Below are 21,473 nucleotides of genomic sequence, written 5' to 3' on the forward strand. Positions count from 1 at the left end.
ATTTATTTTTCAAGAAAGAAAATAAATAATTACTTTTGTTTACAAATTAATCCAAGTACACGTGACGTACATGAAATTCGCAGTGCTGCTTTTTTTAATCTTATCATAATTTTGGAAGAAGAGAGGAAAACACGCATAAAAACATAATAATTAGTCCTAATGATGAAAGAAGAGAAGGAAAATTACATAAGAAATCCAATCAACACTTGTTGAAAGCAGCCAAAAATTGCACAAAAATGAAGTTGTCCTGTAATTAATGAAAGGCTTGATTTGATGAATATGAATATATGATTGTCCATTTGTCCCATCCCCTTGAACCAGCTGCCTCGCTAACTGCTTTTAAAATATGCAGATGCAACACAGTCCCAAGCTCCTCTTCCACTCTCCACTCCCAATTCCTCATCACCATTATTTTTTATAAATTTAGATTTATTTCTACAATAATAAATAGAATAACACCGAAACAATTCCAATCACTCTCTCTCTCTCTCAATCATCACCTCGATGCTTCACCAGCCTTTGCTCTGCGGCTCAAGAGCTGCCACCACCGCTCACTCCACACTCTTCGCTTCCTCACTTTCTGGCGGCATCAACGCCTCCCGCACTTCATTCGCCGGAAACTCCTTCCCCGGTCACTTCGGGTACTATTGCACATGTTAATTATTCTTATGCTTTTGTTCCTGGATTAACATTTTTCTATTTATTTATTTATTCATTGCTCGTGGATCTGATTAGATTGAAATTGAACACGCAAGCTTCGGGAAGCAAATCAAATAAAACTCGTGGAGTTTTCAACGAGGTAATGCGATCAAGTATTCCACTGCTATGTGTGTGTGTGTGTGTTCTCAATTTCTCATCATATATAGATAGCTGTTTGTGGAATTTTGATTGGAACTTTGGCATTGGTTAGGGAAGGAACAGTGGCAAACTTAGGACAAGTAATGTTCACGGTGCTCGTGCAACAGAGGGTGTAACTGAGGTGTGTGCGCCTTTTTGCGTTACAGGCTTTTTATAAAAGATTAAAGAGTTTCTGGTTCTTACAAAAACGAACAGAATGATTGTAATAACAATTGGATAAACATGGAATGCAAACTGATATATTAGTAGGTCATGCAACTCAATATCACTATACACTATCAAATGCTGGTTTGCTAGCATTCATTGATTTGTCTTCAATTGTGAAGTCTTGGAGCTAACCTGGATATATTTTCCCCATTTAATCTGAATCCTCATCGAATGAAACCTGAAAAAAAAAAAAAAAAAATCTATGATACCTAGAGCCATACATACAGACTACCACTTTTGGTATATGATTGGTGATCATCACCAACAGGGCTCTTTTAACATCAGATATGAGGGGAGAAAATATTAATTAAAAGAGAAAACAAAATGAAAACTTAGATGGTTAGCAATTAAGATGCTAGGTTGTGCAACTGCAAGGAATTTTATTTATTGTCTCTTCATGAACTAGTGAGTTTTTTATTTTCAAACAAATTATTGGATATGCAATTTATTGTCATATCTGGAGAATGAAACGGTAATGGCTTTTGAGATGAAGTTGTTTGCTATCTATTGCAACTGCAGTGCAAATAACCTGGAGTTTAGTAATATAGTTGTTTGTTGTTAAACTCAAGTCCCCTGCTGTAAAGGAGAAATCCAATGATGGGAGAAATGCCTGCAAAGTTGCCCTACCATGGTGCAGACGAAAAAATATCAAAAAGAAAAATCACCATCATCAACAAGATCAACAAGATTTTACGTTTTCTTACTTACTCCTCCACTCCCTAGTCCCAACCCAACCCCTACCAACATAAAAAAAGAGAAATAAACTATGCCACTGTTATGGTGTAATATAGATTTACTGTGATTAATGTCATCAAAATGCTTCACTTTGCAATTTCAGGAAGAAGCCTTACAAGTGATTGAGAGCAGACCATCATGGAAAACCTTTCCAGGCCAGGCATTTCCATTGGGTGTATCAGAAGTTGACAATGGGATCAATTTTGCTATTTTTTCACAGAATGCAACTGCTGTCACACTTTGTTTAGTCCCTCCTGAGAGGTAAATTAGATTCTTTTTGCATCATTAGTTCACTCTTCCCAGTGCATGAATCAAATTTAAAAATAAAAAATGTACTTTGTTCAATTTGATTTAATTCACATTTACAGATTATTCTCAGGAGTCTTTCTTTTCTCAGACTGCAATTTGTTTCAATGATTAGCGACTTTCTAAATCTGCTCAAAAAATAAAACGTGAAGAAAGAACCTTATTAATAAGGATTCAAGACTTGCACTGATTTTCACATCAATTTTGAAAGCTGCAAGCTCTTGAGCTGTGAATTCTAGACTGAGATATATCTTGAGAACGGTTTCACATTGTTTCTTGGGTTAGATCCTTATGATGAGGAGCAACATAAGTGAATGCTAAAACCTAATATTATTCTTGTCAGAGTTTTAGGCTTCTGGATCAAGTGTATTCACAAGGTGTGATAGCTCATTGACCATTTCTGTACAATTCATTTTTTCTTGCTCTCAGTCAAATGTAGTTTTAGTTCCTTGTCTTTTATGTCAAATTTTGACAAAGATCCCTGTCATTCAAGATCTGTAAATTTTTTACGAGTAGAGGCTGTCTTTCTCATCCTTCATACCATCTATTCAATTTACCAATCTATGCAAAGGGTTAATATAGTCATGAAACATATAGTTGTCTTACATGCTTTTTTATTATTTTAATTTTTAGTGGAAGCATGGATGCACTGGATGGTAGCATGATAGAATTGGCTTTGGATCCTCGTTTAAACAAAACAGGGGACGTTTGGCACATTTGCATTGAGGTAAATCTTCTAGCAACTGCCTGAGAAGCTAAACTCAGCTTTGCCTTGTTTTTGGTTAAAATCGCAACCTTAAAAATATAGCAATAATGCAATAATGAAAATAGTATTCCTAATATTGTACTAATATGCAATATTTTCCCTGTTACAGTGTTTTACTTTTGTGGCTGAAATGTCAGATTAAACAGACAAGTCTGAAATTTATTATAACTGCACTGTTTCCTCACAAAGTGTTGACTGTGATGTAGGGAATTAAATGGCTTTTATGTTTGGATGCTGACATCGGCTGGTTTGTGTGTGATATATGTTGGTGTTGAATGGTGATGCATTTTGGGTTTTTTTTTTTTTTTTTGGACACTCATTTTGCGATAATTTCATCAAACATCCTTGGAACAAAAATGTACCTAACACTTTCTAATTTACCCGTACAAATCCTAACTAAATGAGATAAGGCCATTGGATTTTATTGGACTATTGTTGCTGCTAGCTGCGTGATATACATTTTTATTTCTTCCGTTTTACCAAAGTTCAATTTTGATTTTAATATATATTTTTTTTCTTTTCAATGCTCAGGATCTGCCTCGGAGCAATGTTCTGTATGGATATCGCATAGATGGGCCTCAAGACTGGGGTAAGGGGCATCGATTTGACAGCAACATTGTGCTTGTTGATCCTTATGCAAAACTAATAGAAGGTCGGCGATATTTTGGGGACATTAGCATGAAGTTGTTTAAGTTTCTCGGCACATATGATTTTGACAGCTTACCTTTTGACTGGGGAGAAAATTACAAGCTTCCAAATATTCCTGAGGTTTGGTCTTTTGGGTCTTTTGACTGCATAAATGTCTATTGTTGCTCCTAAACGATACTTATCACATTATTGTCCTTGTATTAAGGCTTCATATAAGCTGGTTTATGTTTATTGTATATATACGCTTTTAAAGCTGTTGTCTAGTACTTTAAATTTTACTGCTCATTTTGTCTTCCTGGTTGAATGATGTATAATGTTTGCTTTGATTCTCAATATGCTTCACTGATGCACTTGCAGAAAGATCTTGTTATATATGAGATGAATGTCCGTGCATTTACAAGTGATGAATCTAGTGGGCTGGAAAATAACATTCGTGGTAGCTATCTTGGCGTGATTGAGAAGGTAATATTTGTGTTATTCTTTATATTCTTAAGGTGAATTTGACGCAATACTATGTTCATATGTTTTAAAATATTCCATTTCTGTAAGTAAAGCCCGCCCTCAAGTTTGACCAAATGAAACCTAGTGTCAAAAAAATATAAGAAGTGTTAAGAGTTACATACTTGGAGGATCTGGGTTGAATATATTTGTAACAAGAAGCTTGGCTCACATAGCATTTGCTATAGTGTAGTGTTAAAAATGGACACATATTAAACGTGTTTTTTCATATTACTAGACTCGCCCTTAATTTTAGTGCTCATTGCTTGGTTTCCAGTATACACTAACAACGTATTTATGTTGTACATAGTATGATTAAATCTGTGGGAAGTTCTCCTTTGGGTCCTCTAGAAAATGTCACCGACAATGGTGTGGATTTGAATATAGGCAACATATTAATTTTCCAATGAAATGTGGAAGTTATGTAGCAGCTTTAAAGTAATAGAAGGCAGAGTTCCCCTTTTAAGATTTTCAGTTGAAAGTTCCTAAAGAGAGTTATAATGACATCATAATAAATTCTTGTTATTTAGCCAATATTTTGTACAACCCATGGTTCAACAAATATTTAAACACCATATATGAAAATGTCTGCGTATTGAAAAATGTGAATAACTTAGATCCTAGAGTTCTGTTCAGCCTTTTATTAAACGAGTGAAAGGCAGTTGTTTTTAACACTTAAATTGCGATACAAAGAATTGTGATGAAACTAGACCTATATTATTTTCTCTGTCCAAATTTAAAATTGCTTGAAATTTAAAACAAGCTCAAATTTGAAACTAGACCTATATTGTTACCTGGTGTCTCCAAGTTTAGGAAATAATGCTGCTTATGCTTTATTATATCCTTTGTAAAAATATTTATTTCCTTGTCATTTTAACTTGATCTTTTTCTCATCTCTAAGATCCCACACCTTCTAGAGCTTGGTATCAATGCAGTGGAGTTGCTACCTGTCTTTGAGTTTGACGAATTGGAGTTCCAAAGGCGACCGAACCCCAGAGATCACATGGTAATATAAAGTATCATGATCTATTATTTGCGGCATAGTTTTGTGTGGAATCTCTTCATTATTTACAGTGTATTTTTGAGTCCCAGTAAACAAATAACACTCTTCTGTCTGGTAGTCTACCCACGAATTCTGAAGAAATATGTAATAGCATAAACACACATGTAGGTAGAATAACTATGTTTTCATTCTCATTCAGCTGGTGCAGAAATCTGAAAAGCAAATAGGGTTTGTGATATGTTAAGTGACAGTGTATATGAATTTGACATATTATGTGGCTTATACAGTTGTACTGACAGTTCATTGTTGTTTTTTTTATTTTCAAGATCAATACATGGGGTTATTCAACAATAAATTTCTTTTCCCCTATGAGTCGCTATGCTAGTGCTGGTGGAGGACCAGTTAATGCTTCCCGGGAATTCAAGTTAATGGTTAAAGCTTTACATTCTGCTGGCATAGAGGTAACTTTGAATTCCACTGATTTTAGTTTGGAGTGTAACCTACTTTATATTGTTTTGCTTTTCTACCTTATTTTATAACATCTGATATCTCATATCTCACTTGCAATAAATCTTATGCACACTTAGGTTATTTTGGATGTTGTCTATAATCATACTAATGAGGCAGATGATCCTAATCCTTACACTACTTCATTTCGTGGTATAGATAATAAGGTAATTCTATTTTTTTGGCAAAGTGTGTTATTTGTGCATTGGTATACTTCAATACTTGCAATACCATACATTATGGTCAGGCGTTCTTATAAATTTGGCTTTCCTTTTTTTTTTTTTTAATCATCTTTTATTTTTTGGGATAAAGGAAAAGGAACTAAGGAAGTTTACTTTATAAGACTCCAAATAGCATAGTGTAAGAATTGTACACAGGTTGAAAACAAGGTGTATACAAGAAAAGAAATGATCTAGAAATGTAGCATTATGTATATTAATGAAAAATGTAGTGGTGACAATAAGATCCGTGTAAGTAATAATATCAGATAATGTGTTTAATACCATCCATGCGACACAGTTAGGAGGTAAGGTATCCGGTTGATTCAAATTCTTGACATAAGCAATACATGGATTTAGTGGCCTTTGAAATGTAGTAGTTCTGCACGATCTTAGAACTACAATTTACATTGCTACAAATTACAAAGGCATTTCCTGCTTAGTTTCCTTCTCAAGTTGTCCTTTTGTCGTTGGTATTATCTATTCACTAATCAGCCTATGTTTGTTTAGTTATATTAGATTGTTGATTTGCTTTTACTCTTCTAAAATTTCTTCTTTTCTACAGGTTTACTACATGTTGGACAATGATGGTCAACTACTGAACTACTCTGGCTGTGGTAAGTTTATCTTTGTCTTACTATCAAAATTTTATATCAACAATTCAATGTATTACCTGTTCCACATTTTTCTCGAGTGTTGAGGATATTTGTTATGCAATACTTTTTCTCTTTTCACTATTTTGAGAATAAACAGCTCCCTTTGATTTAATTGCTAGCAGCTAAATTTTAGTATGCATCATTTGGTTTATGTAGGTGATCTCATCTAGTAATACTAGACCTATATCAATATAAGTACTCTCACTTGGAGTAAATATTTTTCTTCAGGAAATACATTGAATTGTAACCATCCTGTGGTCATGGAGCTCATCCTTGACAGCCTAAGACACTGGTATGGACTACTTGCATAAAATATGATATTTATACAATGGCCAGTTGTGTATATCTTGATCAATTTAGTTCATTTCATCTAAGAACAACTCCCTATTCATTTATCTCAAACAGGCTTGATACTTTAGAATATAAAATTTTTGTGGTTTCTTAATCCATTACATGTTCAGTTGCTCATGATGTTCTATAAAACATTAACGTTATACTTGTTTTCCCTTATGCTTTTGCCATGATTCTTTTCTAGCCAAGCATTAATCCATAACATCAGTTTGCCTCTATGGGAATCTTGTAATGTTTACCTATCTTTAGTGCTTTAAAATTTTTTGAGCAGTTTTGGTGCTTTTACTCATATCATGAACTAATAACTGCATCCAATTCCTGAAAATTCCCAATTGTTTTGAATTTTCTCTTTTTCGAATGGAATATTTACACAATGAGAGTATTTGAAATACAGGAAAGAAATACTATTCCACAATTTTTCCAAAGGAGTTGCCAATGGATCCATGTTCCCCAATCATTGATGGTCCTAAAATTGCTAAACCTACATTATAGGCAATAGTACCTATATTAACAACTCATCTTTTGTGATGCCATTAGCAGTACTAATAATTCAAAACTAGTCATAATTTTTCTTTTTAATTTTCTATTTGTGGAAGCATTATTTTCTGTTCTGTAAATTCTATTTATTCTGTTTGCTTATGTAACTAATTAGCATCATCAATTCTTTTTTTGGGTTTCACTTTATTGTAGGGTCACTGAATATCATGTGGATGGATTTCGATTTGATCTTGCAAGTGTCCTTTGTCGAGGAACTGATGGTTCCCCCCTTAACGCTCCCCCTCTGATTAGGGTAAATTTATATCCTAGGATATAGATATGATGGGCATTTTCTTGAATGCTGGTATGAAGTTCATAAATTTGGTTCAACCATTTCACTATTTCACATATTATCTGAAAAGGATGCCTGACAAGCTATGGACATTTTGTTAAAGACATAAAAGCAACACAAAATTCTGGACATACTAGATTTGCCAATGTTGTAGTTTCCTGTCAGGGTACATGATTCTTAGCGTTGAACCAATGTAATTAGCAAACTACAGGGCTGATGAAACTAAACTCACATGTTGTATCTAATTGAATGAATCTAAACCGTAACAGTCAATTTAGATCGGTCTGGTTCAAGGGATTTTAGGCATATAAAGAGTTCCCGTAGCTTATGTAAGTATAAACAGATAACCTCTTTGGTTAATGGTTATTCAAATGATAAATTAAGACTTCAGATTTTGTCACAACACATTAATAACATTCAAAGCAATAGCAGGAAAGACTGTTAATTCAATGCCAGACGAATTTGCAGCTTTACCCGCTTAGAATCTGTTACTGGGATTTGGGTACAGGCATGAAGAGCACTATATAAAAAAGTTGGGTAAGGATTTGAGCATGATTTCACCTCTTTATCATGCTAAACTTGTAAACAGGTAGAAAAGAAGACCTCCAGATTATTTCAAAACCCGGTCTAATTGAATGAATTGTTTAGAAATTAGAAACCAATGGGAGCTGAGCTACCAACCGAAACTGAGAGACATAGTTGGATGTAGTTGAGTTTCAGAAGTTCTTGATTAGTTTTGTTGGTTTGGTACTTTGGTTTTAAACACTTCTACAGTTTCTAAATTTGAAGACATCATTGAGTGCTAGTTATTCTCTATCTCAGCTAGGAAACTGGCCCAAATTTTATTTTATAATTAATTGATCCTATCAGTTTTATTCTTTTGCAGGCAATTGCTAAAGATGCAGTCTTATCGAGATGTAAAATTATCGCAGAGCCTTGGGACTGTGGAGGTCTTTATCTTGTTGGAAGTTTCCCAAATTGGGATCGGTAATTTATTTTCTTAGAACTTTTACTGTTTAAGTACGTATGATCATTCTAAGAATACTCTTTAATACAATCCACAAATCATGAAAGTTGATGAACTACATGCTTGGGTGATTTTAGACTTCCATTTATAATGCTTATGCTACAAAAAAGGGATGTGATGGAGGATTTTCGCATGAGAATAAGGAGGACATAATGTGAAAGTAACTGGAAGATTCATGCCTAAGAAGCATCATTGAATGTTGATTTCGCTAGGGATGGAACTTGGGGTGTGAAATGTGAATGTAAAAGTGGAAAGAGGAAGTGTGGAGGTAGACAACAAGTACTAAGTGAGAATTAGAGAGGGAGGCCACAGGTCTCCCATTGTCCTGTAGTATGTTTTTCATAATTATTTGTTTTGAAGAATCTCAGAGGTCGACCTCTTCTGTTGTAAGGAGGTTGGCTCTACTGTTTCATAAATAAATATCAATTTCACTCATGTTTTTATAGTTGGAAGCAAACAATACACAACATTCCACATATGAAGCCTTCATGACTTTTTTTTTTTTTTTAATCTTGACATTGTGTTTAGGTTTCTAGTTTAATTATTGATATTGAATTCAGTGGCTTGCTATAATGATATTTGAGATTTTTTTTTTTTTTTTGCTTTTTGATTCCGGCTTTCACCCCCTGACAAGTATCAACTTTGCTAGTTTTGTGACAAAAATTAACATGATAATTGGGTTATTCTGATTCTGCAATTGAATTCACCAACGGTTGCATGACATGTTAGTTGTTTTAAGTTCTACCCTTCAGCATGAAATGATCACTTCAGCATTATGTAATCTGTTCCAATGGCCAAAATCTTCATCTGAACTGCATAAATATGGTTTTGTTTAGAACACAAAAGAGTATTTCAAGGACGATATCCACATACATTCTTGGAACGGGGTTCTGCTCTAGAGAGATTCATTTATTGTTAAAATAGAAAACCTGTTTCCTCTATTGACTATTTTTCTTTGACATAGATGGGCTGAATGGAATGGGAAATACCGTGATGATTTGCGGAAATTTTTCAAGGTAATTTTTAAGAGGGAAAGAAAAAAGAAACCTAATTTAGACCCTCAAATTACCTGACCTTTAATGGTATGATTTGCAATAGGTAGTTTAGGCAAACAGAACTACCCATTCTATAATGTTATATGAGAAACAAGAAACTACGTAAATAATCAGATGGGACTACTGCTTGTCTTTGCTATATTCTATGATTTGACTTATGAACTGTTTAATTTATTGCTAATTTATTTTCTTCCTTTGAAAATGTTCTAGGGTGATGCTGGTATGAAGGGGAGTTTTGCAACTCGGGTTGCTGGATCTTCTGATCTTTATAAAGTAAGCATCACTACTATATTCCCTGTCAAAGACCAACTCTTCTAAAGCTTATGCTATTGAGAGTGTTTTGGGAATGGTATTATATCTCTAACTTATGAAGTTGAACTTATGTGGCAGAATATTAGATTAAACTAATGGGAATTACTTTTGACTCACAGTAGTTTACATTAACACATGTACCCTGAGTCCCTAAGTTGGCCATTTTTCACATGCTCATCACAAGGGTCATCAAACTTAAGGATTTTTCTTGCACTCATCAAACTAATTGCTCCATTGAAGTCGTTTGTTTTGTCACCATGTAAACTATCTTCATCGAGTTTAATATCTTAGCATCCTTATTAAACAGTCAAACTACCATATCCAGCACTTCAGTTTCTAAAATTGCTATATGAATAATTCTATAATAATGTTCCCATCTGCATTTGTTTATCTTACAGGTGAACAACCGTAGACCATATCATAGTATTAACTTTGTTATTGCACACGATGGGTTTACCTTGTATGATCTTGTGTCATACAATTGCAAGGTACCACCACTCCTAATTCTGGTCAAATATCCACTGTTTATCAAAATTTTGGCACCTTACTTGGTTGTTGGTTTCATAGCACAATGAAGCCAATGGCGAAGGTGGAATGGATGGAAGCAATGACAATTTTAGTTGGAACTGTGGTTTTGAAGGTAGCTTCTTGCACTACACTGTTTACCTTTGCTTCTTTCTTTTACAATGGCCTTTTTTCTTTTAGATTAATTATTCCAGCATATAGAATGATATAATTGTATAACATGAAACCCAAGACTAATAATAGTACTACAATCTGGATGTCTGAAGAACACTTACGAGTCACAAGTAGTGCATACCATAATGACTGAAGTTCACCCCGTGTGATCCATGGTTCCTAGATTTTTGTTTTTCTGGGCCTTTGGCTCTCCTTGTAACTCCCCACCTAAAAAAATCAATGAAGTTTATCCAACTATGACACAACAGGCTTCATATTTTATCATCACTAGTTTGTAAAATGCAGTGTTATTTTAATTGTTTTCTGAAGCATGGATGTCCTTGATATGCAACCATGTTGCAGTCATTGGTAGCAATTGTTGGGACTTGTATTTTGTTCGTCATCACACACACATTTTGAGTACCAAACTGATTATCTCATTGATTTGTTTTGGGATTGCTTCTCTTCCCTATTTCTTTCTCATTTTGTGTAGACATTTTTGAGAAAGGAATTGAATTCTGATAAGTGAGCAATATTCGGTTTGCTGTATAATTCTGCCTATTTAATTATTATCATTTTACTGGAAAAAAACTATTTGTTTGACAGGGGAAACTGATGATGCTAGCATAAAAGCTTTACGTTCACGACAAATGAAAAACTTCCATTTGGCATTGATGATATCTCAGGTTCACATACCAACTAGTTAGTCATATTTCAGTTGTTTATTAGCAGAAAATAGTGCTTGAAATTCTGTAATCATTTTGTTTGTATATAACTCTTCTGAAGTCAGCATTGTCTTTAAAGGAAGAAAGTGAATATTCTCTCACGTAAGTCTTAAAAGACAAACCTACTTTAGAGGAGCTCTTTCCCAAATTTCCACATCTTTCCCAGTTGCATGTCTTGATATACATATAAACTAGAGAGATATAAAATGCAATAACCTGCCTTCAATTTTGTTAATTAGGGCATTGTGCCAAATGTAAAAGTGTTTAAACAGGTTAATCACCAAATGTAAACCATGGGTTTCTCAGACAGTATATGCAATTCAGGATTTCAGGCCATAGCACTATATCACCTTTTCAACTTATTTTGTTTTATAAAGTAAAATTCGAGATGATGTGGTATGATTTTATTGATTTGCATTATGCTACCACTCAAGGCAAAGTAGGAATTAGAATTTTGAAATGACTGCAGGGCACACCTATGATGCTAATGGGAGACGAATATGGCCACACTCGCTATGGAAATAACAATAGTTATGGGCATGATTCTTCTATTAATAATTTCTTGTGGGGTCAGGCAAGTCTATAACCTGCCGATTTCACTTTTGACAGTTTCTTACTGACTATTTACTGACAGCATAATATTCTTTTTCAATAGTTGGATGCACGGAAGAATGACCACTTTAGGTTTTTCTCCAAAGTTATAGAGTACCGGCATGCACATAAAGTATTCAGTCATGAAAATTTTCTCAGCAAGGTGATCTGTTTGCTTCACATTATGTAAACTAATACTGCAAATCTTATGGTAGCACACACCCTCATTTGTGCTTATGGAACTCTTTTTTCTTGGCAGACTGATATCACGTGGCATGAACACAATTGGGACAACTATGAAAGCAAATTTCTTGCATTCACGTAAGAATATATGTACATCTTTGATAAGGAATTGGGTTTGGTAAATCCTGGAAGAATTTTTTGTAGTGCTTTTACACAATGAATCTAAACAGTGTTGCTGCAAACTACATTTTGGTCTTGGAATGTACTTCGAATCTAATACTAAAAAAGACAATGACTGAATGACCTGACATTAATTGCTTTGCATTTTCTCTGTGCATTGCGTGTGTATACAGTCTTCATGACAACAATGGAGGAGACATCTATTTGGCATTTAATGCTCATGACTTCTTTGTTGAGGTTATGCTTCCAACACCTCCAACTAAGAGGAGCTGGTTTCGTGTGGTAAGTTTCAATTCTCCTCCTTTTAGTACCCATCCAAATAAAGATTTTAGCATGAAATTTGTGTTAAGCACTAACATCAACTTTTTTTAGAGGATGCCATTGCCAGCAAATTGTTTCCTTATAAATTTTATACTCATGTTAAGTTGAATTCTTGACGCGAATGCAGGTGGATACTAATCTTGTCTCTCCCGATGACTTTAACCTTGATGGTCTCCCCTGCAAAGGAAACACCTACAACATTGCACCATACTCCTCCATTCTTCTTGAGGCCAAGTTTTCATTGGAGAATCCCCCTCTCACAATTGTACAATAAAATGTGATTAACATAGACGTATCTCAGATACTGAAATGGTTCATAAGCTTGATCTGAGATTTATATTTTGTATTATATAAAGGCCGGATGTATAGGCACCCGAGAAAAAGAAAAAGAAAAAGAGAAGAAAAGAAAAGACGAAGAATAGTAATAAGACTGCAAATCCTGAACTAATATGATTTACAGGATTTAGCATTATATAGAGTCAGGTTATAATAGAAAGTCAGGTTAAGATGTTAAGATGTTCAGATGATCGAGTTCAATAAATGTTGTTATCAATCTATATCTATTTTCTTGCGTATATTTATATTGCGATTTGCGAGATTGACTCGAGTTAAATTAAATAAGATTCATTCTTTTATTTAAGGTAGTCTAAGTTCCCCGTCCACGACGCTAAAGCTAAAAAATGTTCCGAACTTAATTCCTTCCTTGTTCTATTATCTATCAATTAATACCTTTTAATGAAATATTAGAGACAATTTTAATAATTCTCTTGGCAGCAATTTAGAAATATTGGACTGTTTCCCATTGGAGTTATACGGATTTAATTTACAATGCTAAGATGGTGGAAATATTTAGTAAGCTTTAGGGGGATATTTACGACATCATCATCCCCAAGAAAGGTGGCTGGCAAGAATGAGTTGGTTGATTAAATATGATAAAGCTTTATCTTTTGTTTATAAAAAATAAAATTTCAAACATAGTTCACTAAATAAAAATATTTCATAAAGTATAACTATCTTGGATTTGCAGACTACGACACCCTTACTATTTTAAATAAGTAATTTAAAATTCTATCACTAAAATATAAATTAGAAGTTGTTTATTTGAATAAATTATGGATAAATTTAATTTAATTTAAATTGACTAATAATATATTTTTTTATTGTTTTATTGTTTTATGAGTTTATCTACAGGAACAGACTCTCACGGTGAGAAAGGAGGGCAATGATCCCCTAAATTTCAATTTTTTTTATATAAATTATATATAAAATTTAGTTCAATTCTCTTAAAAATTTTATTTTAGTCTTATTTTATTATAAAATAATTTTTAACTTCTCGTTGGAACTTCTGGTGAGAAGAGTCGTAAAATTTCTAAATTTTGAGATCAACCTAAAGAGAAAGAAAATCGATGAGGAGATTGAACATATAAATTCCAAAGTCGTAGGAAACGATGTAGAAGCCTTGGATCAAGTATACGCGCAAAATGTAGATACAAGCGATGATCAAAGAACCAATCCAGCGGCGAAACATGTGCCGTGTGGTCTTGTCGAAAAAATGTTGGTACTGCCGCAACACCACGAATTTCTATCACAATATGGTGCCATCCAATGAGAAAGAGTTGGCGGAAATGGAAGAGATCGACGACGGTAAGGGGTGCAAACAAGCATCATTATTCGGGTTGGAAGAGAACCTACTGCGGCAGTAAGGGGGCGGCGATGTCAAGACCTTTGCGACGACAACAATGATAGTTGCATTGAGAGGGATGAGGTGCAAAACGTATAATACATAAATGTATAACGGTACGTAATGGTTTAGGTGTTAATCCTAATGTTTTTAAATTTTAAAATTTGATAATAATTATTTAATTAATTAAAAATTTGATTTTCAATTTTAAATTTATCTTCTTCTTTTAAACTGTTGTTCACATTGTTCATTATATACATTGTTCTCCTATATTTTTTCATTTTCAAGTATCACAGATTGATCTAATCAATTATTTGAAATTCCTTTTCAATTTTTTAAAGTTTTAAAGAGAAATAATTTTAATTAATAATATCAAAAATATTATTTATACATCAAAATTAACTACTAATATATTTATATTAAATACATGTGTAATTTAATTTATTTTTAATGTATATTTATATTTTATTATATATTTTATATAAATAACTGACTTTGATAATTGATTTTAATATACATTTAACATAACTCTAATAATAATACATATTTAACCACATACCATATAAATACTCATGCCATGACAACTAGTCAACTATAAATTAAAATCTTATACGTCCAACGCATTTATAAGGGATTTGATCTTTTCAATATTTCATTTTGATTAATATTGTCAAGACTAATTTTTTATTGTACAATACTTTTTTTACATATTTCTTATTTTACTAAAAAGATATGCAATAAAAATTCACACTTAAAAATAATATTATTTGACAAGAAAATTAAAAGCGAAGAGAATCCATTTTTCAAAATTGAAATAAATTGAAACACGAGTTTGATTTGATTAGGATTGAGAATTTGACCGAGACTTTTTTGGACTTTCAGCTAATCAAGGTTGACACGGTTAAGACCGAAGAAAAATAAAATTGTAGCCACACACCAAACATGAAGAGGCAAGAGTCTTGCACTCTCTTGCTTGCTTGCTAGTGTTCCAAGTCCAAACTCCAAAGGCCCTTTCTTTCACTCTCTCATCTCACATATATATACCCCCTCCCACCAACTCTCTCTTTTCTTCTTCACACTCTAAACCCTTCAAACCTTGTTTCTCTCTCTCAATTCTTTCTTGTTATTATTGTTCTCTCAGCTTACTTTAATAATGTCTCGCCTTGCTTTCTTCCTCCTCGCCGCCTTACTGGCTACCGTCTGTGTTGGTCAAGCCCCATCACAAGCACCCGCTCACGCTCCACGCGCCACCCCTAAAACCTCTCCGTCTCCCAAGGCTGCTCCTCCCACCGCCACCTCCACCGCTCCTTCACCTCAGCTCGCTTCCCCGCCGGCCTCAGCTCCCACCACCGCCTCTCCCACCGCCTCCCCTACCGAGTCACCTCCAGCTCCTCCAACCTCTCCCTCCGCCTCTCCCGGCGCCGCCACTGTCCCCACCGCAGCTAACGGCCCCTCCATTGGCCTTCCACCGGCTTCCGGCCCCGGTTCTTCCACTACTAAGAACGCCGCTCCACTCCGCACAGTCTCCGTCGCCGGATCTGTGGTCGCCGCTGCAGTTGTCATGCTTGTGATGTAGATCTGAAACCTTAGTTTCTGTGTATGGTTAGGGCATGGTTCTTCTTAGTGTTACTGTTATTCAGTTCGAGATTATGTTCAGTTCGATTTAGATACATTATTATTGGACATTAGTTTTTTTTTAAATATTTTTTTAGTATTTAATATTTTGATTATGATTTGTGTTTAGTCATGGACGTTGATGACAGTGATATGTTCGAGATCTTCTGTTTTAGGGTTTGAATGATTTGGATAGCTTCATTCACTTTAGACTATTATTATTATTATTATTAGCATTTTATTCATGGTGGATCGTCGTTATTATATATTATTCTATTATTTACATACCTAATTTAATTTGTGTTACCGATCTGTTCCGATGGTCGCAAATAAAATCCTTCATTATCGGAAGATAGAGAGATTTATTGTTTTTAGTATATAGGAGTGAGTGCGTGCGCGAGACACAGAGGATCTGATCTGAGTAAACAAAGGAAGAGGTAGCAACTAATGAAGAAAGGAAGCAACAAATTCTTGTCGTGTTTTGTGGCTCTGTTAACACGGGCCATCCACAGCTGGCTTTACCAATTTCCTTTTTCTTTCTTTTTTGTTAAATTTTGCTCTGCTTTTATTTTTTTATTTATTAATGCAAATTTTTTAGTGAACTTTTTTTAAAGTGTATGAGAGTGTTAATGAATTGGAAAAAAGAAGAGTTGGGCAAAAGGTGGGTCTTGAGATGCTGTTGGATGAAGGGAAAAGGTGGAACAGGTGTCACATGGAAACAACTGTTAAGGGCCTTGCTGTGTCACGGAAGCATGTGCTTTGCGACCGATACTAGAATAATATAAATATGAAATGATATGACTATTTTTTTTGCTCAGAATGGTTATGGCTTTTCTTTTTATCTATTTATTTGTGGAATTTTAAATGCACTTTACTCTCTTATTTTGTGGGTTGGAGATAGAAATAGCTAACTGCATAAGTAAGTTAGACCTAGGCACCTAGCCTTGGGAGTTAAAAAAGATACAAAACCAAATTAATTCCAAAATCAATTATATGGTTTGTCTAATACACAATTATTATATTCTAGTGGAATTTACTCCTTATTACTTGAATGGGTTGATTGGGAAAAGTAGTGTATCCTATGTTTTTAAAGCCCGGGTAGAAAATTTTATTTCCCAAGTCCGTGATTAAAATTCCCTTTAGGGTTAGGCATATACATGTGAGGGTAGTTGGAGTAGGAGAGAGATAAGAGGGGGAATCCTATGCGTGGAATTTGAAGAGCTTATATATAATATATTAGTGTTAATTATTTTGAACTACTTAGATAAATAAAAATAAACAATGCTATATAATTTTTTTTTCAGTAATTAATCAATAATATTTAAAAGTGGTAGGTAAAAGAATCATGTTAGATTGCTAAATTAAAGATATTGTAATGCTGGCTAAAAGTGTTAAGTCAATATAAATGGTTCTTATTTTCTTTTTTTATAAAAATTTTATTTTCCTTTTTCCTCATGACTTTTTGACTTCTTCTTTTTCATAATTATACTTCCGAAATAGAACCATGATCAACTTCTGCGAAATCAATCCATTAGTGGTGATGATGGGAATTGATGTTATCCAACATGAAATTGCAATATGAGCATCCCTTGGAATTTCAGCCACTTGGCTTTCTTCTTAACCTCATTTTCAAGGCTTGCATAGTTGGTGAATGGTGACGGTTTCTTTTGCTTTTCATTTCTTATTCTTTTTGATGTTGCTGCGTGACATGGTTGTGACTCGTGTTATTTGGTGGATGATTCTCTTAGAATTTCCACAGTTACAGACTCAGAAAAAAAAAAAAAAGGAAAAAGAAGAGCTTCCAGTTTCTTTGCATGTTGTCTCCTCCCCCTTCCCCCAGACCAAATAAATACCCATAATATGTCCTCAAGAATGAATAAATAAAATCTATTAATTTTACAAAATTTGTACTAACTCTAATGGTTTTACCATTTAAATCTTATTAAGATTTTCTGTTTTACGTTTTTTAATTTACTTTTTCAATTTCACGTAAAATTTCGATTTTCTCTATCTGACTTCTAACTAAGATTTGTTGAATTTATTTTCACCTTTTTTTAGCCACACCTTTTAATTAATGGCAAAATTTCATAACTACCAAATCCATCGAAATAATACCCACCGTAAAATTATCAAATACAAATTCTGTATCAGTTAAAATTTAAATAAACTAAGGATCCGTTTGGATAGGTTCATAAGTGACTTTTTTTTAACTTTTAACTTATGAAAAGGTGTAGTATTAATGTCTGGTACAATTTTCAAAACAAAATTACAACTTTCTAAAAAGTTATTTAGGTGTTTAAGGAGAAATTAAAAAAAATGTCTTCTCTCTTAATAAAAAGTTTTTTTATCACTTTTCTCTTAAAATAAGTACTTTTAGAACTAAAAAATCAAACACAAAATTACTTATTTATAAGCTACTTTTAATATAAGCATTTATTGTTTAAGCTATTTCTTCAAAAGTAACTTAATTAAGTTGTTTACCCAAACTGGGCTTAAGTCTTCGAGCTGCTATTATATTTTCTTGTAACTTCATCATCCTCCAAATGAGCTGCTATTATATTTAAGATGACTGCCATGCAAAAGCAGGGCAATCAAGGAATCTAATTTAATTTTAAGTATATAATATACATTAAAATTTGAGTATGCAAATAAATACACTATCAACTTATTAAGGTGGAAACCTGCATTCAAAGACAATTAGGATTATCTAATAAGTATTTAAACTAACAGGTCAACATGAATAGCTAGATAGCCAAATTGGTAAATAATGTCCTCTAAAATGTTAGGTAATGCTTATAAGATAAGAATTTATATATAATAAATAATAGTACTAACTACTAAGGAGTAATGTTCAATATACTAAACCAAAACTATAAACAAGAATAACAAACAAGACTTCCTACTATATATAACTATAACACTACAAGAACCTGAATAGATCACAATATAATCAGAGAATTAAACCAGAATAGATCAAACAAAAAACAGAATAACAATGAATAACACAAGAAAACAAGAAAGTAACCATGGAAAGCACTGCCTCTGACCTGGCTATAGATCTCTAAGCACTCACACACTCATACCATATTCAAAACACAGTATGAGATCAAAGAAACAATCAACACAACAATTGGAGTGACCCTACTCACTGAAGAAGATGCATTGGCTTTTGGTGTGGCTGTTGTTGAGGAAGGTGGTGAACCCTTCCCAGAAGAAGAAGAAGAAGAAGGAGTAGTGGATGATGATGATGATGATTTTCCATCCTTGACAGTAACTGCAAGCTTCATTCCACTAGAACAGTGTCCAGGAACACTACAAATGAAGTAATGTGTGCCTGAAGTCTTGAGAGGTATGGTGGTGGCGCCACTGCTATCTGTGCTAATGGAATTCCCTATGCTGCATGATTTGTAGTCGCTTTCTTTCACCTCGTCCACCGTGTGCCCGGATCCGTAGTTAAAAACTATCCCATATCAACAAAAATATTCATCAATATTATTATCAGCATTGTCTGATCATATCTGTGTCGAATTCACCTAAACTTTTGTTTATTAAAAAAAGGGCAATTTACGTATATAAATTGAATGGACGAATTGTTTACCCAAATGCAACAATACAGATTTCATTACGTATGTGTCCTGGAACAAGTTTATGTAATCCGTGGAACCCTCCCACATTTTACAAATTGTATATAAACCAGGAAAGCCTCCCACGTTTTATGAAGAAATCAAACTACAGGAAAATCGTGGTTCCCTACCACGGATTATGAAAAAGGGAGCTTGAGCATAAACCTTGTTTTGGTAAGAAACTAAGAACTATGCTCAAGCTCCCTTTTTCATAATCCGTGGCAGGGAACCACGATTTCCCTGTAGTTTGATTCCTTCATAAAACGTGGGACGTGGGAGGGTTCCACAGATTACATAAACTTGTTTCAGGACATATAAGTAATGAAATCTGTATTGTTGTATTTGGGTAAACAATTCGTCCATTCAATTTATATACGTAAATTGCCCTAAAAAAAATTATGCTTGAATATTGAAATTAAGAGAAACTATAGAGACATAAATTATACAAAAGCAAGTAAAATGTGTTTAATTATCTCTAAATAGTTGCTCAATTACAAACAAAAAAACAAAAGGACTTTTCTAGTTTTCTCCATAGTTCTTAGTTTCTTACCAAGGCTATCACCAACTACAAAGTTCTTGCCACTAGCCCAAGTGCTATAATCACCACCAGTGGCCCAACCTGAGGTATCTCCTACAGTGTAAACAGTTGCAATGGTTGGCAAGGCCATGTTCATTGCTAGAAAGAGTGCCAAAACCAATGCTTTAGAGAAAACCATTTTGAAGAGAAAGAAAAAATGACAAGGGAAGGAAAAAGTAAGGAAAACAGATTAAAGAGTTATGCTTTGGTTTTGATAATGCAGTTTGGGAAATGGGGTTTGGCTTTATATATAATTTTGGAAAAGGAAATTGGAGTTGTTAGAGTTTGGTCCCATTTTGTTCTGTTCTTGCATGAAGATGGCTTGAGTTACACTTCATACCTAATCACCAGAAAAAAAAAAGAAGTGGGGTCTTTTCACTTTTGTGTTCTTTCCTACTCCAAATTATTTGATGAGGTGAAAAGAGTAGTGGTTGATGGAATTATTATATTGAAAATTACAATGCCGTTGACAAAATATGTCAATAAGACTTCACTTTTAATTAACAGCTTAAGTAAGACGATGGGTGCTATAATGAACTGTTAATGATGAAAACTGAAGGGAATGTTAGTTTTATATCCCTCTCATTTCGCTGCCTAATATTCAATTCTATTGTCTTTTGTTTTATGGAAACATATGAAAAAAAATTTATGCTAGTACATTTTTTTAAATTCTCTTACTATTAGATTAGATAACATATGAGAAGTTTAGATTTGATGTTTGAAAATAACAAATTCTTGTATAAATATAAAATAATAAAAGTAGTATTTAAAATAGACATAAAAAAATGCGACTTGTAAAATTTTAAGGGAGCCACTCAGGTAAAGACGCCTAAAACGTCTTTTTTTAAAGATGTTTTTTAGTAATTAAAATTTAACATATATAATCAATTAAATCATGTTATTTTTGTCAAAATTAGGCTAGACAATTTGATTTAACCAAAAAAATAGTGAATTAAATCTTGAACTGATCTAAATTAATATTATTTTTTTTATAAAAAATGACTATAATATTCTTATTATATTATAGAGAATGATTAAAATATATATATATTTTTAAAAATTCTAAATCCTAACCCTATGATAGAAAAATAAAGGACTGAAATTTAGGATTCTCAAAATTAATATATATAATAGAATTATTTTAGTCATTTTTTATAATAGGGTATTATAGTCATTTTTTATAAAAAAAATAATATTAATTTAGACCAGTTTAAGATTTGATTAACTATTTTTCAGTCAGATCAATTTATTTAACCTAATTTTGACAAAAATAACACGATTTAATCGATTATATGTGTTAAATTTTAATTATTAAAAAACATCT

General features: G+C 33.3%; 3 protein-coding genes across 3 annotated transcripts; 2 read left to right on the forward strand and 1 right to left on the reverse strand.

Moving 5' to 3' along the window:
- Positions 1–105: 105 nt before the first annotated feature.
- On the forward strand, positions 106–13,211 carry ISA3 (isoamylase 3). The gene is made up of 24 exons (XM_016308170.3): positions 106–641; positions 736–799; positions 911–979; positions 1,904–2,061; positions 2,740–2,833; positions 3,404–3,640; positions 3,878–3,982; positions 4,920–5,024; positions 5,348–5,482; positions 5,609–5,695; positions 6,312–6,363; positions 6,631–6,694; positions 7,444–7,543; positions 8,469–8,569; positions 9,574–9,625; positions 9,875–9,937; positions 10,375–10,464; positions 10,544–10,616; positions 11,261–11,340; positions 11,849–11,953; positions 12,035–12,133; positions 12,230–12,291; positions 12,507–12,615; positions 12,782–13,211. Exons 1-24 carry the CDS (start codon positions 505–507, stop codon positions 12,926–12,928), a joined length of 2,388 nt encoding a protein of 795 aa, XP_016163656.1. The 5' UTR covers positions 106–504; the 3' UTR covers positions 12,929–13,211.
- A 2,054-nt stretch (positions 13,212–15,265) lies between these two features.
- LOC107606170 (uncharacterized) lies at positions 15,266–16,215 on the forward strand. Its single transcript, XM_016308171.3, has one exon. The coding sequence runs from the start codon at positions 15,489–15,491 to the stop codon at positions 15,909–15,911; it is 423 nt and encodes a 140-aa protein (XP_016163657.1). The 5' UTR covers positions 15,266–15,488; the 3' UTR covers positions 15,912–16,215.
- Positions 16,216–18,896: 2,681 nt separating this feature from the next.
- On the reverse strand, positions 18,897–20,380 carry LOC107606171 (blue copper protein). The gene is made up of 2 exons (XM_016308172.3): positions 20,123–20,380; positions 18,897–19,409 (listed from the first exon to the last, which is right to left on the reverse strand). Exons 1-2 carry the CDS (start codon positions 20,286–20,288, stop codon positions 19,027–19,029), a joined length of 549 nt encoding a protein of 182 aa, XP_016163658.1. The 5' UTR covers positions 20,289–20,380; the 3' UTR covers positions 18,897–19,026.
- Between the last annotated feature and the right edge of the window lie 1,093 nt (positions 20,381–21,473).

Source organism: Arachis ipaensis, chromosome B7 (genome assembly GCF_059453495.1).
Source record: "Arachis ipaensis isolate K30076 ecotype BB chromosome B7, ASM5945349v1, whole genome shotgun sequence".
Lineage (NCBI taxonomy): Eukaryota > Viridiplantae > Streptophyta > Magnoliopsida > Fabales > Fabaceae > Arachis > Arachis ipaensis.

Coding starts and splice junctions, on each gene's coding strand:
- ISA3 (XM_016308170.3), top strand. CDS start 505: ATGCTTCACCAGCCTTTGCTCTGCGGCTCAAGAGCTGCCACCACCGCT. Junction 7,544..8,468: donor ACGCTCCCCCTCTGATTAGG/GTAAATTTATAT, acceptor ATTCTTTTGCAG/GCAATTGCTAAAGATGCAGT. Junction 12,616..12,781: donor AGAGGAGCTGGTTTCGTGTG/GTAAGTTTCAAT, acceptor ACGCGAATGCAG/GTGGATACTAATCTTGTCTC.
- LOC107606170 (XM_016308171.3), top strand. CDS start 15,489: ATGTCTCGCCTTGCTTTCTTCCTCCTCGCCGCCTTACTGGCTACCGTC.
- LOC107606171 (XM_016308172.3), bottom strand. CDS start 20,288: ATGGTTTTCTCTAAAGCATTGGTTTTGGCACTCTTTCTAGCAATGAAC. Junction 19,410..20,122: donor TGTAGTTGGTGATAGCCTTG/GTAAGAAACTAA, acceptor GATATGGGATAG/TTTTTAACTACGGATCCGGG.